The 20,220-nt window shown below is 41.5% G+C and overlaps 2 protein-coding genes across 8 annotated transcripts in view; one reads left to right on the forward strand and one right to left on the reverse strand.

Annotated features, from left to right (window-relative positions):
* Positions 1-502: 502 nt before the first annotated feature.
* LOC129657956 (cleavage and polyadenylation specificity factor subunit 6-like) lies at positions 503-16,335 on the reverse strand. 7 transcript variants are annotated; one of them, XM_055588756.1, is made up of 3 exons: positions 15,175-15,602; positions 1,984-2,079; positions 503-1,844 (listed from the first exon to the last, which is right to left on the reverse strand). In XM_055588756.1, exons 1-3 carry the CDS (start codon positions 15,568-15,570, stop codon positions 1,680-1,682), a joined length of 657 nt encoding a protein of 218 aa, XP_055444731.1. In that variant the 5' UTR covers positions 15,571-15,602; the 3' UTR covers positions 503-1,679. The 7 variants fall into 7 exon arrangements, 5 of the variants coding, with proteins under 5 accessions (XP_055444731.1, XP_055444734.1, XP_055444733.1 ...); XM_055588759.1 differs by having other exon boundaries at positions 15,135-15,602; XR_008717184.1 differs by lacking the exon at positions 15,175-15,602 and adding an exon at positions 16,203-16,335 and having other exon boundaries at positions 503-2,079.
* MOB1B (MOB kinase activator 1B) overlaps positions 15,602-20,220 on the forward strand; it is a 52,225-nt gene continuing 47,606 nt past the window's right edge. The window contains exon 1 of the mRNA XM_055588761.1: positions 15,602-15,783. Coding sequence (XP_055444736.1) covers positions 15,770-15,783 — 14 coding nt within the window. The 5' untranslated portion in view covers positions 15,602-15,769. The remainder of the gene's footprint in view (positions 15,784-20,220) is intronic.

Here is a 20,220-nt window from a genome sequence, read left to right on the forward strand (position 1 = left end):
ACCTCTAGTGGAAGCAAGCATTCCTTCCTTTGGAACTAAGACCTCCGTGCGCTAAATTGCTTCAGTTGTGTCCTACTGTGCAACCCTATGGACTGTGGTCTGCCAGGCTTCTCTGTCCAAGGGATTCTCCAGGTAGGAATACTGGAGTGGGTTGCCATTTCCTACTCCAAGGCCTCTATACTAAACCTAAAGTCACAGGGACAGAAAGAAAAGTTTGCTAGTGAATCATGAAGGATAATAATGAAAAAAGCAACTCCCATTTTCACCTCCTAAATCCCCAGACCTGTAAATCCTGGCTATAGGAGAAAGCCCACCACCTACATTATTATCTAATTTAGGGCATATACCCTGCACCTGGGGAGAAGGCAATGGCACCCCACTCCTGCACTCCTGCCATAGATGGAGGAGCCTGGAAGGCTGCAGTCCATGGGGTCGCTGAGGATCAGACATGACTGAGCGACTTCACTTTCACTTTTCACTTTCACGCATTGGAGAAGGAAATGGCAACCCACTCCAGTGTTCTTGCCTGGAGAATCCCAGGGACGGGGCATCCTGGTGGGCTGCCGTCTATGGGGTTGCACAGAGTCGGACACGACTGACGCAACTCAGCAGCAGCAACAGCATACTGCACCTTGGAGGACACTGCCTCAGCTGCACAAACTATGCCATGTGCCACTTGACTAGTGCCATATGTGATTTTTCAAAAAGACAGTCCACCATTCTGTCAAACCAGTGGTTTTAGGAAGGGAGCGGGGCAGGGTAAGATGGGTGAATTTGATGAGTATAGTCCCAGTGCCACACTTCATTTCTACACACTTCATTTCTTCATTTCATCAGAAGTGACGGTGTATGGAATACCGTGAAAGTGGATAAGCCCCTCCATGAATCCATAGATGGTTGTTTGGGCACAAACTTGATGTGCAGAGAAGGATGATCTACATACTATATAGAGGGCCTATCCCATTGAGAACAAAGTGCTACTCTTCCCATGATGGAAGTGATCCAACAAAAGAAACCTGCACATGGTAGCTGACAAGTCTTGCTCAGGGAATGGCTCCCTAAAAATGGCTCGGTTTCAATTTGGCTCCAGCAACAGAACCACACGCATACAGCAGCTGTAATAGGAATCATGATCTGATTCAGTTCATCGTAATTCACGGTTATCCTCCCAAATTCATCTGTCTTCCACAGGCTCTCCCTAACCCTTATTTTACTGCCCAACAGATAACGCTTTTACAGATGGACTTTTTCTTCCTAATGTTGATACAGGCAACTTTTTAGATGTGAACACAAGACCAGAAGGAAAATGGAAAAAAAAAATGGAGATCATTTTTCTTTAAAGCACTACACTGGGAACCTCAGCCATAAAGGAGAAAAAAAAAAAACAAGCACTTCTATGTTTTTATAATGACAGTTACATTTCTACTGTGCATTTATCCTCACAATCTACAAGATACATAGTAATCTCATTTATTAAACTGGGAAACTAAGATATAGTGAAATTAAGTGACATGACCCAGTCCCATAGCTAGTAGCGTAGAGCAAGATCTTAAGTCCAAGGGTCTGGGGTGGATTTCTCACCCCAAAGCTAATTCTCTTTACACTATACCACATTCTAACAAACAAGATTATTATGTTCTTCATTTTCTTCCCAGAAGATAAGTTACTCTAGTTTTGCACTATATAATTTTATTCTTAAAAGAGATATAAGTAGGAGGGTAATGAAAACAGTTAAAATATGTTTGCTGGGACTTTGGTGGCAGTCGGGTGGTTAAGACTGTGTTTCCACTGCTGGGGGCACAAGTTCGATCCCTGGTTGCGGAGCTATGATCGCACATGCTTCTCTGCCAAAAAACCAAAACATAAAACAGAAGCAATGTTGTAAAAAAAAAAAAAAGTCAATAAAAACTTAAAAAAATTCCACATTGAAAAAATATTTTTTAAAAAAGCAGGGAATAGGGCTGTGGGGGAAGGCAAGGGTACCCCTGATTGGGAGGGAGGGGTACAAGAATTCTGGATGAAGGATGTTGTCCAGGTAGTTCCTGGGTATGTCTGTAGAGGGAGGTTTTCGGTGATACTCTGTAAAAGAAAGTAGAAGAAAAGGAGATCAAAGAAAAATAAAGATGAATTTCATGTACTTACTAGTTCAGCCCCTTCTAAGTTGTTTGAATACTTTTAGCTTTGATAGAAAACTTAGATCATAGTCATAAACTTGCAAATAGAAATAGTAATTTCTGATTTTTAGAATTAAATTCAAATAGCACTGTCTTAGATCAGTGTTTTTCAATTCATTTTTTCCCACTCCATACTTAGATATTTGTTATATCTAAGTCTGGTTTTCACCTAATATTTTATCTTTAAATCAGTGATTCTCAACCAGGGGTGATTTTGCCCCCCGGGGAACACTTGGCAATGTCTGGAGACATCTTTGTCCTAACTGGGTGCTACTGGCACCTAGTGGCTAGAGGGCAGGGGTACTACTAAACACTTCACAAAACACAGCACAGCCTCTCACCAGGTCAGCAGTACCAAAGATGAGAAATCCTGATTTAAATCAGCTCATGTTTGTTTAAACTCCATCATAACTAACATTTATTGAGCAACAGGATAGATTTTTTATTGAAGTATAGTTGATTTACAATGTTGTGCGAGTTGCTGCTGCTGCTAAGCTGCTAAGTCACTTCAGTCGTGTCCGACTCTGTGTGACCCCAGAGACGGCAGCCCACCAGGCTCCCCTGTCCCTGGGATTCTCCAGGCAAGAACACTGGAGTGGGTTGCCATTTCCTTCTCAAATGCAGGAAAGTGAAAAGTGAAAGTGAAGTCGCTCAGTCATGCCCGACTCTTAGCGACCCCATGGACTGCAGCGCACCAGGCTCCTCCGTCTATGGGATTTTCCAGGCAAGAGCACTGGAGTGGGGTGCCATTGCCTTCTCTGTGCTAGTTGCAGGTGTACAGCAAAGTGATTCAGTTATACATAAATATATCTATTTTTTAAGGCTCTTTTCCGTTATAGGTTTTCATGAAATACTGAGTATTATTCCCTGTGCTATACAGTAGGATATTTTAAATATTGTTCAAGTGAATGACATGCAATACTTCTTTGAACTCACAATCTTATGTGGTAGATGACACCATTAAACTTATTTTACAAGTAAGGAAACTGAGGGCTAATTAATTTGTCCAAAGTCAAACAGCCAGAAAGTAGCTGAATCTGGATGGCATGATGCTAGGGATCCTCAGCTTAACCAATATGCCCTATTTTATATCACTACTATAAATGAAAACTAGTATCACATGTCATGTACTAGAAGAACATATAAATAAATTTAATTAGAGCAAAATATTATTAAGCTCTAGCTAGATATTGTTGCCTGCTGAAGCCTCTGGGTCTAAAGAGTGGGACCTTCTCATGGAAAGGGAGACTTCAGTGTTAGAGAAGTGTTAAAGACATGCTAGTATCAAACCATCGGAGAAGTTGGAGGCACCCACTCCAGTGCTCTTGCCTGGAAAATCCCATGGATGGAGGGGCCTGGTAGGCTGCAGTCCATGGGGTCGTGAAGAGTCGGACACGACTGAGCAACTTCACTTTCGCTTTTCACTTTACTGCATTGGAGAAGGAAATGGCTACCCACTCCAGTGTTCTTGCCTGGAGAATCCCAGGGGCGGGGAAGCCTGGTGGGCTGCCATCTCTGGGGTCACACAGAGTCGGACACGACTGAAGTGACTTAGCAGCAGCAGCATCAAACCATGCTAGCATCAAATTCAGCTGACTGCTCCAATACTTTGGCCACCTGATGCAAAGAGCCAACTCATTGGAAAAGACCATGATGCTGGGAAAGACTGAAGGCAAAAGGAAAAGGGGATGGCAGAGGATGAGATGGTTAGATAGCATCATGGATTCAATGGACATGAATTCAAGCAAACTCCAGGAGATAGTGGAGGACAGAGGGGCCTAGTGTGCTGCAGTCCATGGGGTTGCAGAGTCAGACGTGACTCAGTGACTGAACAACAAACCACAAGCATCAAACCAAGATTTCCTTCTTGACATAATCAGAAGAAATGAAAATGAATTTAAAGGGGACAATTTTCCTATTACATAATTCAATATTACACAACACTGTTTGTCTGACTCTGTGCGATCCTATGGACTGTAGCTTTCCAGGCTCCTTTGTCCACGGGATTCTCCAGGCAAGAATACTGGAGTGGGTTGCCATTTAATTAAATGAGTTATAAAAAACCTTGCAAGAAACTGGCAGAAAATTACACAACAGAATTTGTGTAAATTTCATTTCCTGAAGATCCTGTGGTCTCTTTCCAGCACCAACTTAGATTCTTATATACTTCTGTGATTTGTTATTCAGTTGCTCAGTTGTGTCCAACTCTTTTGCAGCCCCACGGACTGTGGGCTCCTCTGTCCATAGGATTTTCCTGGCAAGAATAATGGAGTGGGTTGCCATTTCCTCCTCCAGGGGATCTTCCATATACAAGCTCTCTAAGAGCCAAGGAAGGACAGGCAGCCACAGTTGGCTCCAGAGTGCCACAGGGAACAAAGAGCTGCTCTATCCAGGGTAACCATTGCGCCCTCCTGGGAGGAAGTGGCCTTTTGAGCCATGCTGTGTACCACCTCCCTTCTCCCCAATACATCCTGTAAGGGTTGTTGATCGTCCAGGGACAATTTATGGGATTTGCAAGCATGACCCTGAGACAGTAACTCTGCTAGATGACACAGGTCCCTGGAGGTTACCAGAGGGAGGAAAGAGGAAGGAGACAAAGGGGAGGTTTTCATCTTAGGAACAGAGTAGTGGGTCCATCTTAATTTCTAAACACACACACATTGAATCCAATTTTAGGTCTGCCATATGACCACACAATCATTGAGTTTATGGCAAAAGTTTGTACTTTAAATATTCACAGCACCTCCTAGACGATTGTATTAGTGGTTCTGTGGTATCAGCTGAAGCCAAGTTCAAATAAGCATTGGAAATACTGTTGGCTTTTTAAAAACTTTTTATTTTGTATTGGGGTGTAGCCAATTAACAATGTTGTGATAGTTTCAGATGAACAGAAAAGGGACTCAGCCATACATATACATGTATCCATTCTCCCCCAACCTCCCTTCCTAGCCAGGCTGCCACATAACATTGAGCAGAGTTCCATGAGCTATACACTAGGTAATATTGTTTGCTTTTGTCTTTAGAATTTTGATTCTAGAATCTCTTCCTCACTTGATTATGGATATCTTTCTTCTCTTAAAATATTCCTTTAATAAGGCTTGAGATTTCATGCCATAATCATGGATAATTAAAATTCAAATACACCTAGAGAGTAAAAACACTGACAAATTCAGAGTATCTCTTGCCCACTAGAATGTAAACTTCTTGGGGGTAGGGACTTAAGTTTTGTACCCTACTAAATCCCCAAACCCTACATAAGTAACTAGCATATAGTTAGTGCTTAATAAATACTTGTCAAATGAATAAGAGCTCATGCTAAGGTGTAAGTGGTTATAGCAGTCAACATTTCTTTTGCTGCACATGTATTTTTTCATGCCTCTTGGCTTTACATGTGCTGCATCACCTTTCTGCAGTGCTTTTGTCTGCCTTTTACTCCTCTATCACCTGCCCCTCTTCCTTACTTGGAGAAAGTCTACCAACCCTTTAAGACTTGCTTTTTGGGTAAAGCTCTCTTTGACCCCATCTTCTTCCTCACATTAACACTCTTTCACTAGCTGGGCTCCTGTAGTCCTTGTTATATAATCCTGTTATGAGGGATGGCTTTGTGCTGTAATTACTTGTTTACAAGTTAGTCTCTGCCACTAGAAATGAGCCCCTTGACAGTTGTAATGTGGTACATTTCTTTTGTATCCTCACCCTTAACAGTGGTAACTGGTTTACCCTTAACATGGGTAACCAATCTTCAAAAAATTTTATTGACTGACTGAATCTGGATAAAGTGGTCCTTTATCCTTCAGGACTCCAGGAAGATCTCAGATCCCTTTTAAGGAGTGTATTATCAGATTACTTCCTTTAAAAGCTCTATTTTGGAGAGGAAATCTTCCTGCCCACTATGACTTTATTTTACTAAATCTCTTTGTCCTGTACTCAAATAGAATGATTGGTGTGGAAACACAAAGATAGCCTATAAATAAGGGATTTGGATATACTTGTTCAAATTTAAAGGTAGGACTGATTATCTTGGTTGTCTTCTCTGTAGATGCTTCCTGGTTGCCCTGATGCCATACAGACCTTAAGGACAGTAATATTCTGGGAGGGTTGGGATACTTCTGCCAAGGAAAAAACAACACTTTGATTATCTGGGACACGATTATTGTTGGTGCAGGACAGGAGAATTATATCTTGTTGTAAAGTAGTAGCTCATGTCTCCAGCTATAAGAGGATTGTGGCCTGCTCAGGTTGCTGTGGTTGTAACTATGGCAACTATGGAAAATACGAGAGAGATGCCAAGAAGATAGTGTGGTAGCAACCAAGGGCAGGAGAGAACAAACAGCCAAGGCTAGGGACTGCCCAGGGTCCCTGGAGTCCAGTGGTTGTCTATGTAGATCTGACTTCCACATTTCATTATTTATTTGTATTGATGCAAACTCCGAACTGCTCATGGTCGATCCCTTTCATTCATCCATTCTGCTTTAAGTTACCCTGAGGAAGGGAATGGAGAGGCAACATGAGTCCTTAGGACAAAACCCAAAGGGCTGCAGAACTTGAGAACAGGCACAATTTAATTACGCCAACTGTGAATTTGTGTGGGTGAAATAACAGCTGCTGATCCTTAGGATATTTTAAGTTGCAGCTAGTTGGGATACTCTTTATGTCTATATATGGTCCTTCATGCTACAGGACCTCATGGAGATGAGTGGGCTAAAAACACAGACTCCTTGAAACTACAGCATCATCTCAGTCTTTGACAGCATGTCAGCAGCCTGCTCTCTGGGAAACTTCAGTGAGGTTAAAAGTTAAGCTTCTCATCTGACATACTCTGCAGGGACTCCTCCATCCCCCACCCCACCCCCCATCGTTGTCCCTAGGTGTTTTTTTTTTTAATTAAAGGAGAGACTTATTTGTCAGTCTCCATATATTTTCAAGCTGTTCAGTTACCACCTCTTGTGCACAACATGCACGCCAGGCAAACAAACTTTAAGAGCACAGCAGATTGAAGCAGCAAGCAAGCCCAGCAGATTGAGCCCCCTGAGCCCATGTGCTATATGAAGCAAACCAAAACACAGCTGGTGGAGTTAATTTTAGGCTTACCAACCTTGGCAATGTTCTATCAACTGGGGAAAAACAGCTCTGAATAGGTTCAAAAGGAACCTTCCTCTGCCTTCTCCCCAGGCAGCTAACTAGAAAAGAGGCTGTGTGGTTTAAGTTTAATAGGAAAAACAATTAATTATAAACCATGGTAAATTGGACAGATTAAGAAATTCAGTATTTATTAAGCAAGTCCAAGGCCCATGCAAGAAATCTTTTAAGATGTCTGTCCTATGACTAAGATCCTCAATATAACACTCAAAGTAGCACTTTCAGACAAGTTTTTAAAGATTGGGCTTCCTTGGTAGCTTAGTTGATAAAGAATTCACCTGCAATGCAGGAGACCCCAGTTCGATTCCTGGGTTGGGAGGATCCACTGAAAAAGGAATAGGCTACCCACTTCAGTATTCTTAGGCGTCCCTAGTGGCTCAGATGGTAAAGAATCCACCTGCAATGTGGAAGACCTGGGTTCGATCCCTGCGTAGGGAAGATCCCCTGGAGAAGGGGAAGGATACCCACTCCAGTATTCTGGCCTGGAGAATTCCATGGACTGTATAGTCCATGGGTTGTAAAGAGTCGGACACAACTGAGCAACTTCCTTAAAGACTGGCTACTCAAAAACAAAGATAAATTTCTATATCATGGTGCTTTAAGACATCAAAATGGTTTGGCAATGATGAGTGTGGAGGTAAAAGTTTTATTAAATTATGCTGTTTATATAAAATATATCAAGAATTTAAATGCAAGGAGTCAGTTCAGTTCAGTTGCTCAGTCGTGTCTGACTCTTTGTAACCCCAAGGACTGCAGCACACCAGGCCTCCCTGTCCATCACCAGCTCCTGGAGCCTACCCAAACTCATGTCCATCGAGTTGGTGATGCCATCCAATCATCTCATCCTCTGTCGTCCCTTTCTTCTTCTGCCTTCAATCTTTCCCAGCAAAAGGGTCTTTTCCAGTGAGTCAGTTCTTCGCATCAGATGGCCAAAGTATTGGAGTTTCAGCTTCAGCATCAGTCCTTCCAATGAATATTCAGGACTGATTTCCTTTAGGATTGACTGGTTAGATCTCCTTGTAGTCCAAGAGACTCTCAATGCAAGGAGTAAACATATATTATTTACTTCTGAATGCGCAGGATCCACTTCTCTGACCACCAAAAGAGGTGAGGTCCCTGTAACAGACTCACATACAAAATGGACCTTTCCTTCCTGACACATACACTGACTTCTAATTTTTATTTGACTGCCTGTATTTACCAATGGTCTATAAAATTCATGATGAAGGCAGTGACTATATCCTTGTTTTTTGCTCATAGAGGCCCATTATAGACAAGAAATACTTGTCATGTTGATAGATGAATGATTTGTACCTCATCATTCCCCTAAACCTGACATTTTATTGCACAAAATTCACCTTCAAAGGAATGAACAGCTTGAAGAGGAAGGTACTGTATGAGGTTTGGGATCAATGGAAGATCTTTCTTCTATTGTAATACCTTATAATGTGTTTTGATGCTTTACAGTTTTGAGTGATAAGTGAATGCATTGAGAGACACCAAGCTTCACCAATCAATCTTTAATACTTCCATTCAAATAATATGTCCTTGAGAAGCATTTATAACCATTCTCAAGTCTGTCTTTAATGAAGATATAGAATTAAAATCTAAAGGCCATTGATAAGGATCAGGTTGAATTGTTAGTTATGTTAAATGAGATCATGTAGCATGCCAAAATTCACTTAGAATTTATTCATTCATTTTAAACTGAGGTCATTGCGGGAAGGGGGAAAAGAAATGAACTTTACTGAATTCAGATTGTACTTACAAGCTATGTGATTTTGAGAAAATTACATACATAACCTCTCAAAATTAGTTTCCTTATTTATAAAAGAGGGAATATAACACCTAATATCAACCTGATGGGGAAACAAGAAACATAGAGATAAAATGTATGAAAAGCTTAGCAGAATTGGCCTATCAGAAATACTTAGGCTTCCCCTGTGGCTCAGCTGGTAAAGAATCCACCTGCAATGCGGGAGACCTGGGTTCTATCCCTGGGTTGGGAAGATCCCCTGGAGAAGGGAAAGGTTACCCACTCCAGTATTCTGGCCTGGAAAGAGTAGGACACAACTGAGCAACTTTCACTTTCAGAAATACTCAATAAATGGCATGGCAACCTACTCTAGTGTTCTTGCCTGGGGAATCCCCAAGGACAGAGGGGGCCTGGAGGGCTACAGTTCATAGGGTCGCAAAGAGTCGGACATGACTGAGCGACTTAGCACATGTTAATATAAAAGCAAAAATAATATTATGTAATAAACTAATTAGATGGAATAATTACTATTTCAACCTAGATATTATGTAACCAAAACACTCCTGCACAAATGAATGCATTTTATCAGGTTACTAAGAATTTGTTGCCCTGGTATACTTTAGCTCAGGTTTGTTTGTCAGGTATCTATTCTTTCAGAAGCAGATCACATTTCTGAATCAGAAGAGAAAAGGTACTCAAGAAATACTGAGGCTCAGAGTTAGCCATAGGGTTTGGATTTTGTGTTTCTCCCCTCTGGCATTAGGAACATTTGCTTTTAGTTTTACAGGTAAAAATACCTTTATAAATATATATGAGTCGAAGAAGCTGGCTAATGTGAGGGCAAGGAAAGAACTCTCTAATCCAAAAATTCATCTTCTATATCAACAATTACAATTTTAAATCCCCATTAATAGTAATGCTTTTTCTAAATGAGACCTGCTACTTGTTCATTTTCTTTTAATTATGGGAAATTCCAAAACTAAATAAAAAGACACCACAGCATAATCCTTCTCATGTACTTGTCACCTGGCTTTAACAATTCATCTGTATTCCTACTTTCATTCCTCCTCCCATACTATTCTGAAGCACATTCCAGGCACATTATTTCATCTGCAATTATTTCAGTACACATTTGTAAAAAAATAAAGGCTCTTAAAAATGTAGACACAACATCATCACTGCAATTAATAGTCAGTTATTAGTAACATCAAATATCCAATGTTTAAATTTTTTGATTCTCTATAAATGACGCAGACATTTGCTATTGTTCTTTTTGAGATTGCATGTTTGAATTGAGATGCAAATGAACATACACATTACCTCTAGTCGATATGCCTTTTATGTTTCTTTCAACCTCCTCTAAGTTTCTTCAGCTCTATTTTTTCCTTGCGATTCATTTGTTGAAGAAATTCGGTCCTGCATATTTTCCCCACAGTCTGGACTTGCTGCTTCCCTCTATGTTGTGTAATTTAACATGTTCTTTACCATATTCTCCTGTTCCCTGTATTTCCTACAGTTCAGTATATCTCATCGTAGAGGCTTGACTAGGTTCAGCTTCTAGTCTGTTGGCAAGCCTTCTTCACAGGTGATGATATATTCTTCTGTTAGGACACGCATAAAGTGTGGTTTTCTCTCTTGTAATACCAGCAAGCCATTGGTGATCAATTTCTAGATCCATTTGGGGTTGCAAAATGGTGACATTCTAATAATAAGTCAACCATTCTTATTTCATTTTTTAAAACTGAAATACTTCTATAAGGAGAAATTTCCCCAGATCTACTGTTTGGAAACTTGGCTTTAAAATAACTTGGTGTCATTTTCTTTGGGAAAGGTAACATGCTAACATGCTGGTGGTGACCAACTTACCCTATAAAAAGGTATAATGAATCATTTTCTCTAAGACTGCAGAAACCCTCACCTTGAGAAAAAAGGAGAATATAACTACAACTGAGAGAGAGGAAGTAAATGTTGATAAAAAACCTGAGGATAAAAAAAAAAAAAAACTGAGGTATTTGGGAAGAGATGAAAGGAGAAATTTTAGTGCTTACAGGTAGTGCTTTGCTAAGTCTATTCTTATCCAGCATATAAATTCCTATTTGGAAGCTTACCTTAAGGTTTTGAATACTATTTGCTTACTGAGGAGTCCTATATTCTTACCTCCTGTTCAGATCTCTCCCCAGGTTTTGCACAGCACACAAAGCTCTACCTGACATAGCTACTTTGATGTCTAAAAGACATTTCAGAGCTAACATATCTAACGTGGAACTTTTAGTTTCATCTCAGAATTGTGATTCAGATCTTCCCTATTTCAATAAATGGCAGCACCACCTGCCAGTTACTAAAGACAAAAAATAGGAGTAGTCTCTGACTCCTTCTTTCCTCTAATCCCTAGAGTCAATCAATCAATCACCAAGTGCTGTTCATTTTCAGATTATTAACTTCTTCTTTCTCTTATCAATGTCACTACCCTAAACCATGTCACAACTGCTGAGAAATAACTGGACTATTACAATAGTCTTCTGGCATCCATGCTGACATGCTGGCCTCCTCTAGAACATTCTCCACAAGAAGAGAGAGTGACCCTAAAAATGTCAATCAAGGATCATGAGCTGATAACTGTTGAAGCTGTGTGATGGATTCATTACACCAATTTCTTGCCCTGTTTATATGTTTGAACTTTTCCAAATTAAAAAAAATAAAATGATGGGAATTCTCTGGCAGTCCAGTGATTAGGACTCTGTGCTCTCACTGCTGAGGGCCAGCTCAGGGAACTAAAATCCCGTAAGATGTGCTTTACAGCCAAAAATAATAAATTTAAAAAATAAAATAAAACAAAATGTTATTCAGTTTATTTACCTTCTTATTATTGTACTTCTTGGATGACTCTTTTATGTTCTTGGAATAAAACTGAAATGTCTTACCTAAGCCTGTGAGCCCCATGTTTACATGTCCTGTGAGCCATGCCTGTGAGCCGTGTTTACATGTCCAGCTTTATCTGATGCCACTCTTCCTGCTCAGGGTGCCCCGGCCATAACCAGTCAGTTCTGAGAAACCTTTAAGCTCTTTCTTAGAGCATGTGTACTTGTTATTCCCTCTACTAGAAAATGATCATTCCCTAGCTCTTTGCAAGGTTGGCTCCTTCTCTTCCTTCAGGTTTCAACAAAACTGCTCAATCTAAATTAGATTGTCCTCCTTTACCATTAATCTCTATTACATTATTCTATTTATTTTATACCTTGCCACAGTTTATAAGTACCTTGTTTATTTATATATAAATATAAAGTGAATGGCTACCCACTCCAGTATTCTTGCCTGGAGAATTCCATGGACAGAGGAGCCTGGCAGGCTTCAGTTATGGGGTTGCTAAGAGTTAGACATGACTGAGCCTTATGCAGATGACACCACCCTTATGGCAGAAAGTGAAGAGGAACTAAAAAGCCTCTTGATGAAAGTGAAAGAGGAGAGTGAAAAATTGGCTTAAAGCTCAACATTCAGAAAACGAAGATCATGGCATCTGGTCCCATGACTTCATGGGAAATAGATGGGGAAACAGTGTCAGACTTTATTTTTTGGGGCTCCAAAATCACTGCAGATGGTGACTGCAGCCATGAAATTAAAAGACGCTTACTCCTTGGAAGAAAAGTTATGACCAACCTAGATAGCATATTAAAAAGTGGAGACATTACTTTGCCAACAAAGGTCCGTCTAGTCAAGTTTTTCCAGTGGTCATGTATGGATGTGAGAGTTGGACTGTGAAGAAAGCTGAGGGCCGAAGAATTGATGCTTTTGAACTGTGGTGTTGGAGAAGACTCTTGAGAGTCCCTTGGACTGCAAGGAGATCCAACCAGTCCATTATAAAGGAAATCAGCCCTGTGTGTTCTTTGGAAGGACTGATGCTAAAACTGAAACTCCAATACTTTGGCCACCTCATGCGAAGAGTTGACTCATTGGAAAAGACTGTGATGCTGGGAGGGATTGGGGGCAGGAGGAGAAGGGGACGACAGAGGATGAGATGGCTGGATGGCATCACCGACTCGAAGGACAAGAGTTTGGATGAACTCCAGGAGTTGGTAATGGACAAGGAGGCCTGTAATTCATGGGGTCGCAAAGAGTTGGACACCACTGAACGACTGAACTGAACTAAGCCACTAACATACACATTGGACACGCACTTGTTTATTACAATAATAAATTAACTTAAATGAATAGTTAAAGATATTTGAAGGTACAGGACTTCCTTGGTGGTCCAGTGGCTAAGACTCTGTACACCCAACACAGGGGGCTGGGGTTCAATTCCTAGTCAGGGAACTAGATCCCACATGCCACAACTAAGAGTTCACATGCTGCAACTAAGGATCCCGCATGCCACAACAAAGATCGAGGATCCCAAGTGCTGCAACTAAGACTTGGTGCAGCTAAGCAAATAAATACCTTTTAAAACAGATATTTTAAGGCATATACCCACATTCTATTCTACTCATATTAAAACTCCAATTCTGTGAGAAACTGGTGTATAGAATACAAATTTTAATCATCTTGCTTCATAAACACGGATTTACAAGCAAAGTAAGATTCTGATCAGGAGAGTAACTTCTTGAAATTGAAATTTTAGGAAGATAGTAGTATGCAATATCACCAATATGGATTGGTGAAGGAGAAAGCAGAATTAGAAATCTCTGAATATACCCTCTCTTTGGTTCTAAATTGCCAAATATTTTCCAGTGCTGAATAATTTTAAGTCGCAGTCACTGTTTAATTTAAATGCCCAACCTCTGAAATTATATTTTTTATCACTAACATGACACCTCTCTCATTTCTACCACCAAAACATCATGTAAGTTTTATCAACTCTTCAGTTCAGGCAATTCTCCTAGTGGGATGATAAAGAAAAACTCAGCAGGTATTTTTGCAGATTCTGTCCTTTGCCAATCATTGTACTTATTCAGAGTCATAGGATTCATTTATATTTAGTTACACCAAAAACAGGCTACATAAGCCAGTCTACCAAACCAAGGAGCAGACAGAAACTGTCTGCCAGTCATCTAAAGGATGTCCCTGGCATGACAGAATTTCAGAACTGGAAGATACCTTAGAGATTATGTAATAATCCAAAACCTCATTTTAAAGGGGGTGAAATTGTTCTAATAGATTTACAAACTTACTCTTCCCAAAGTAAAAGATAATATCCTAATCTGGTAATGCAAGTCTTATTTTCAGAAGACACTTAAAGAATTGAATAGTAAATCTGTATCATATTAAAATCTATAACACAGGGCTTTTATGTCATAAATCCATTATTTTTGTTATAGTAAGATAATACCTCCTTTTCCCTCTTTTCCAGCATTTTTCCTTTAAGTCTTTTCAAATTATTCCAGTGACCTCTGCTGTTCCTCAGATAGTACTGAGACTAATATTTTCTTGTTTTTTAAAAATGGTTTGCTTTATCAAGATGCCAAACTTATAGTACATAAAGTCAACAGAACACATTTCATACTGGCATCTCCTTCAAGTCTTCCTAAGAGCCCAAGGTGGGTTACAAGCTATATAAAATTAAGTTTTGTTCAAATTCTTTGAAAAGTTACTTGTAGATTTGATGGATCTCATAAGGAAAGAAGATGGACATCTTTCAGTAAAATAAATGGATACCCAAATTCATAATGCTGTGGAAGGCTGGTTATCAGTCCACAACATCCATTAAGCATTTATTCGGCTCAAGCGTATTATTGCCATTAGGCACTCTGATGCACAAAACATTCTAGAAGCTAGAAGGAATTCAGTGCCCCTTACAGAGGAACTTGCATTTCACACAGTTAAGGGACCCAGGTCAAAGCTTTATAATCTACAATATCTGCTCAACATACCTTGAGTATGTCACCACAGCAGTTTTCCCAGCTGCTGATGACAGCCCCACTCTCCTGCAGAGGCAGTGTTGGGCCCTGGCTATCTCCTAGTTCTGGCTTTTAAATATGCCCATAAAACAACCCACTTAGATCCTTTCCTCTCTTCGGGCGGAACCACACCCAAACCATTCCTACCAGATGAAATTCACTCCTCTTTTTACATACTTAGCAGATAGACTCCACAGCCTTTCATCTGGGCACTCACAGTGGGCAGAACTCTGCTGGCAATTCCATCCCTCAGTGCAGGACCCTGACATCCCAGAGTTGAAGCCAACTTCCTTCCAGATCGCTGACACCCAGCTAAGCAGCTTGGAGCGCTCTGCCACTGCCCACAACCTCCAACGGGGTGGACTGGCCTCGACCGGCCGGGCGGCCACCCCGCACTGGCGGGGCGTGGTCCGCCGCTGCCTAGGTGTCCAGAACGTTGGGGACCAGGGGATCGCAGCGGGAGGGGAGGGGTGGGCGCCCTCCGCTCTCGCGAGAGCTCACGAGGTGGGGGCTGCGAGGGGCTGGGGACCGGGGGGTGCGGGAGCGCGCGGCGGCCCTTTCCGGGGAGCAGGCGAACGGCCCTTTCCCCGCCTTCTTTTCCTTCCCCTCCCATTGAGTGATTCAAGCTGTGCGCTTCCCACTTCCGCCCCCTCTGCGAGCCATTGGAACTAGCGAAGCCAAACAAGTTGCGGCCGCCGAGCAGCTGGCGCTCCCTGCCTTCTCCTCATCTCCTCCTCCTTGCTCTCCAGGCCTGGCCGCTGCTGTCCCGAGGCCCCGAGACCGCCAAGCCCGCAGCCCAAGCCGCGGCCGACATGAGCTTCTTGTTGTGAGTAGCCAGGCCCCGCGCGCGCCGGCTTTGTTCAGGCGACCTGGGCCGCGGCCCCCGCCCGCCCGCTTGGCCCCGTGCCGGGCAGGTCTCCGGGAACCTGTCCCGAGAGCTCGCGCTGCCTGACCGCTGCCGCCTCCTGGGCCGGCTTCGAGCATGCGGGAAATCTCCAGCCCCCAAGGAAGCTCTTTATCCCCGGACCCCGAGTCCCGACAACCTCGATGGATGCCTGCGGCCGCGTTTCTCCACCACCCCATACCCTCCTCTCTCTCTTCTGCGTTTGTTTGTTTCCACGCTCTACAGGGATACCTCCCACTCTTCCGCGTGACCAGTACCCGAGCCGTGCAGGGTCGCCTGTTTCCCTCTCCCCTGGCCATTGCTTTTTCCTGGATCCCAAGCACAGAAAATAGAGCTTTAACCTGTCCCCCTAGGATCCTTTACACTCCCCTCGTAGGTTTTAGGTGTGGGTAGTTGGGGCGACAAGTCTCGTGGCTGTAACACACTTAACGCGGCTGCTGGCTGGTCGGGATCTCTTGGTGACAGCCAGGGGTCTTGGGGATGGAGCTCCTGGCTTTCCCGAGGTGCCCCTCTTCCCTGCGTCCTCCCCTGAAGAGCACGGGCTTTTATCTTTGTAGACAACCACCATATAGGGTCTGGTCGTGTGCCCTGGGTTGATTAGGTTCGCTGGGGAGTTGTTTTGCAAATCATTTGTAAATGCCAACTCCGCGTCACTTTTAGTGCTGGTCATTATTTCCCTTACTTATCTCTAATTGCAGACGAATTGAGGGGGATGGGCAGAAAGATGGGGTGGCTGGATGGGAGTATGGTGGCAGCAAACAAGCCTCAGGTCCTCTGCTTTGGGGGACTGCTCTTTTGAAGGCTTGGTTGTGATTCACCTCTGTTTAATCTGTGGTTAGAAAGCTAGTAAAAATTCGGAGTTTGAAACCCACCCCATATGCTCCTTTACTGTTGTGGAGAAAATTAGCATTTAAAGATTTATTTTTTTGTCCCAATTTTCTTTTCCTGCCTCCCGTGATTTTTCATCATCACACTGGCACCTGAATCCTGAGAATTTAATTCACCCTCATTTCCACAAGATTATATCTAGAATGTTAATCCTTTTTAGGATGTTTAAGCAAAACTGAGATATAGAGGCTAACAGGCAGGTTAGACTTGCTAGTATTTCTGATATGCACAGGGTAGCGAGAGGCCTGGCTTGTCAACCTGCCTTAACACGTTTGAGCTTGTGAAACGTCTTTCTTAGGCTCATCCTGGAAGTTGATTCTGAGTTTGTCAGCTAGGTAGTACTAGATGAGAGGACTGAGTGACTTCATAAAAATCTTCATTTCCTATTTTAGTTTCAGTCAACAAATACAAACATCTCAGCTTGAAACTTTTCATCTTGAGTATTTTTTTTACGTTGCTGATGTTTGATTTCTTCAAGAATTTAAAAGCCATCTTTGAGAGAGCAGTGTAGATGGTGTCCTTGACTGTTTCTGATGGGCCTTTGTCTCTGAGAACTCATAGCTAACATTGGCTGAAGCAGGGAAGAACCATATTTGGCTGAAACCAGGAGATAGAGTTTTGGTGGTATTTTCTGAGTATAAATACAATAGTATCCTACTCTTCTGTGGCTCAGTATTTGATAATTACAGAAATGCTGTAGATAAATTCATTTTCCTGAAGCATATTCGCTACATAAATCATAAAAAAGAATCTTGCCATAGTTAATGTATATAGTACATGGGCTTTTCAGGGGGCACAGTGGTGAAGAATCCACCTGCCAAGCAGGAAACATGGGTTTGATCCCTGGGTCTAGAAGGTCCCCTGGAGAAGGAAATGACCACCCACTCCAGTATTCTTGCCTGGGAAATCCCATGGACATAAGAGACTGACGGGCTACAGTCCATGTGGTCACAAAGAGTCTGACACAACTTAGCTTCTAAACAACAATAATTTGGAACACAGTTTTTCAATCAAGTCACATGTAGCTGTTAATTAATTCTCAAAGTATTTTGTCCACGTGCTTGACTGTCCAAAAAAGTTAATCTAATATTTTTGGTTTTTATTTTCGTCCACTAGTAGTTTTAAAATATGAAGTAGAGAAATATTGATAATTATCACAAGTATAAGAACAAAGTTTTGGTTATTATCTATTCATTATTTGGTATAGTTTCCTGGATATTATTTCTGTTCCAACAGATAAGCAGAGAAAGTAAAGTAAAAGCTGCACTTCAGGAGTTAAATACAAATATTTTCCCCAGTTCTTGGAAGCTTGCTTGTAAGGCTGCCATAAGTGGATAAAGGTGAGGAAATAGGGCCATGTGAGAAACGCATATGAAGGTAATGACTCGTAACTTTTGCAGGCTGTAAGATAGAAGGAAAGAATTATTGATGTTAAAAAATAATTCATATGCAGGCACTGGTGTAGGCACTGGGAATCATTTCTGAACAAAACAGATGAAAATTCCTGCTTTAGTGGAGCTTATTTCTGGTACATGACCATAAACACTGAACATCAGTACCTTTTATAGTATGGTAGGAGGTTGTCAGTGGACCAGAATCCCTGATAAAGATGTTTTAGATAGGAGGTGAAGTAATTTTAGGTAATCCTCGGGGGAGGTGTTTAGATAATCTGCAGCAGTGATACCTTCGTGTAGCTTTTATACAAATGGCTCAGAGTAAATTTGCACTTCATGTATAAATCTGACTGGGACAAAGCTTTGGTTGTGCTCCATATTGGCCTGTGTGTGTCTTCAAATTTAGCTAAACTCCCAGATGGTGCATACAAAAACTTTACAGGAACCTAATTTAACTTTGTAGACTCAAATCTTTAAACACATCCTTAGCACCTGCTGTGTGCTAGGCATTGTGCAAGATGTGAGACTCCAGAAATGGTAGACAGTGTATAAATAGTCATCTGTAAGAGATGCTATGCAAGCCCAGGGATCCAGAGAATACAGGGTATTTTGTCCTGTCCTTTCATGAAAGAAATGATGAATGGAAGGTATAACAGGAGTTCTCTAAAAGGGGAAATGGGAGATTTCAGTCAGAGGAAGCATCGGGAGGCATGAAATTGCCTGTGAATTCTCCATTTTGTTCAGGTTTGTTCAAGAGGCTGTAGAACTGGGGACTTGGATAGGATCTTTCAGTAACACAACCTACTCCCCACATCTTGCTCAAGGGGCAAAATCCCAACTTCAGGTTACTCACCTAATTATTAGCCTGGGTAGAATCGGAACACAGTTTTCTTGATTTAGGGCTTTTCCTATCCTGATGTTTTATGAGTATAAAATTCAGGGAAATGTAGGATCAGAGTGAGTTCTTAACAGTATCATTTAACAAATATTAATATATAGTGTGTTCTCTTTGTTTCTAGCATTTTTAGATTGCAGGTCTCTTTTGACATGTAATTCCACAGAAACATTTGCCTAGGAAAAATGAAGTGAAAGTCACTCAGTTGTATCTGACTGTTTGTGACCCCTTGGACTGTAACCCACCAGACTCCTCTGTCCATGGAGTTCTTCAGGCAAGAATACTGGAGTGGGTTGCCATTTCCTTCTCCAGGGTATCTTTCAGACCCAGGGATTGAACTCGGGTCTCCTGCATAGCAGGCAGTTTCTTTACAGATTGAGCCACCAGGAAAGTCCCCCAAGGTGTAATTTCCTAATGTAAGACTACTCAGTTGGAACAGAGTTAAAATAAATATAGTTAACGTTAAAATGGAAATTCATAGGAAAGGTGGTTTAGGAATGTGAATGAATATAAGCCAAACCTATTTCTGTATAGGAAGAAACAAAGAGGTTGGGCAAGGAAGGAAGAAAGAAAAGAAATATTTATTAAGCATTATGGTGGACAACTGCCATTTGTGTTTTCAAAAAAATAGCAGTTTAGGAAAGGGGACCCAGGTTTTCAGCTGTGTTAATATCTGTCTCTCCGTCTGTCTCTTCTGCTTCTCTCTTCTCCTTTCTTTCAAAGACCCCTCCACCCCACCCATCCCAGCATCTTTGTTTTCATTCAGATGATTTAACTGATTTTAGTACCTGAACATCCTCACCTATAAAAGAAATTCATAGTAAAATAACCTAAGTGCTATGTACCAGGCACTAAATGCTTTAAATAAGTAGTTTAATAACAAATAGGAACCCCATTTTTACAGATGAAGAAACTGACAAAGAGAGGTTAAATAATTTGCTCAAAATTATGTGGCCAGTCCGTGGGGTAGCTGGATTTTGAATCCTGGCAGTCTCAATCCAGAGAACTTGCCTCATATTACCTTTATCTATAATTGATAAAATTATATAAAAAGGTAGTATTCAAACGGGCCTTGTTTTTCAGAGAAGTCTTCCATTACCAGGTATTAATATCTCGTACTGTTAGGACTGTTTTCTAAGGTTCATCAAGAATGTAATGGTGGAAGAGAAAATCAGATCAGAT

Source organism: Bubalus kerabau, chromosome 7 (assembly GCF_029407905.1).
Source record: "Bubalus kerabau isolate K-KA32 ecotype Philippines breed swamp buffalo chromosome 7, PCC_UOA_SB_1v2, whole genome shotgun sequence".
NCBI lineage: Eukaryota > Metazoa > Chordata > Mammalia > Artiodactyla > Bovidae > Bubalus > Bubalus kerabau.

Coding starts and splice junctions, on each gene's coding strand:
- LOC129657956 (XM_055588756.1), bottom strand. CDS start 15,570: ATGGGAGGGGAAGGAAAAGAAGGCGGGGAAAGGGCCGTTCGCCTGCTC. Junction 2,080..15,174: donor CCAGCAGAGTTCTGCCCACT/GTGAGTGCCCAG, acceptor TTTCTTTTACAG/AGTATCACCGAAAACCTCCC. Junction 1,845..1,983: donor CCCCTCCCTCCCAATCAGGG/GTACCCTTGCCT, acceptor GTTTTTTGGCAG/AGAAGCATGTGCGATCATAG.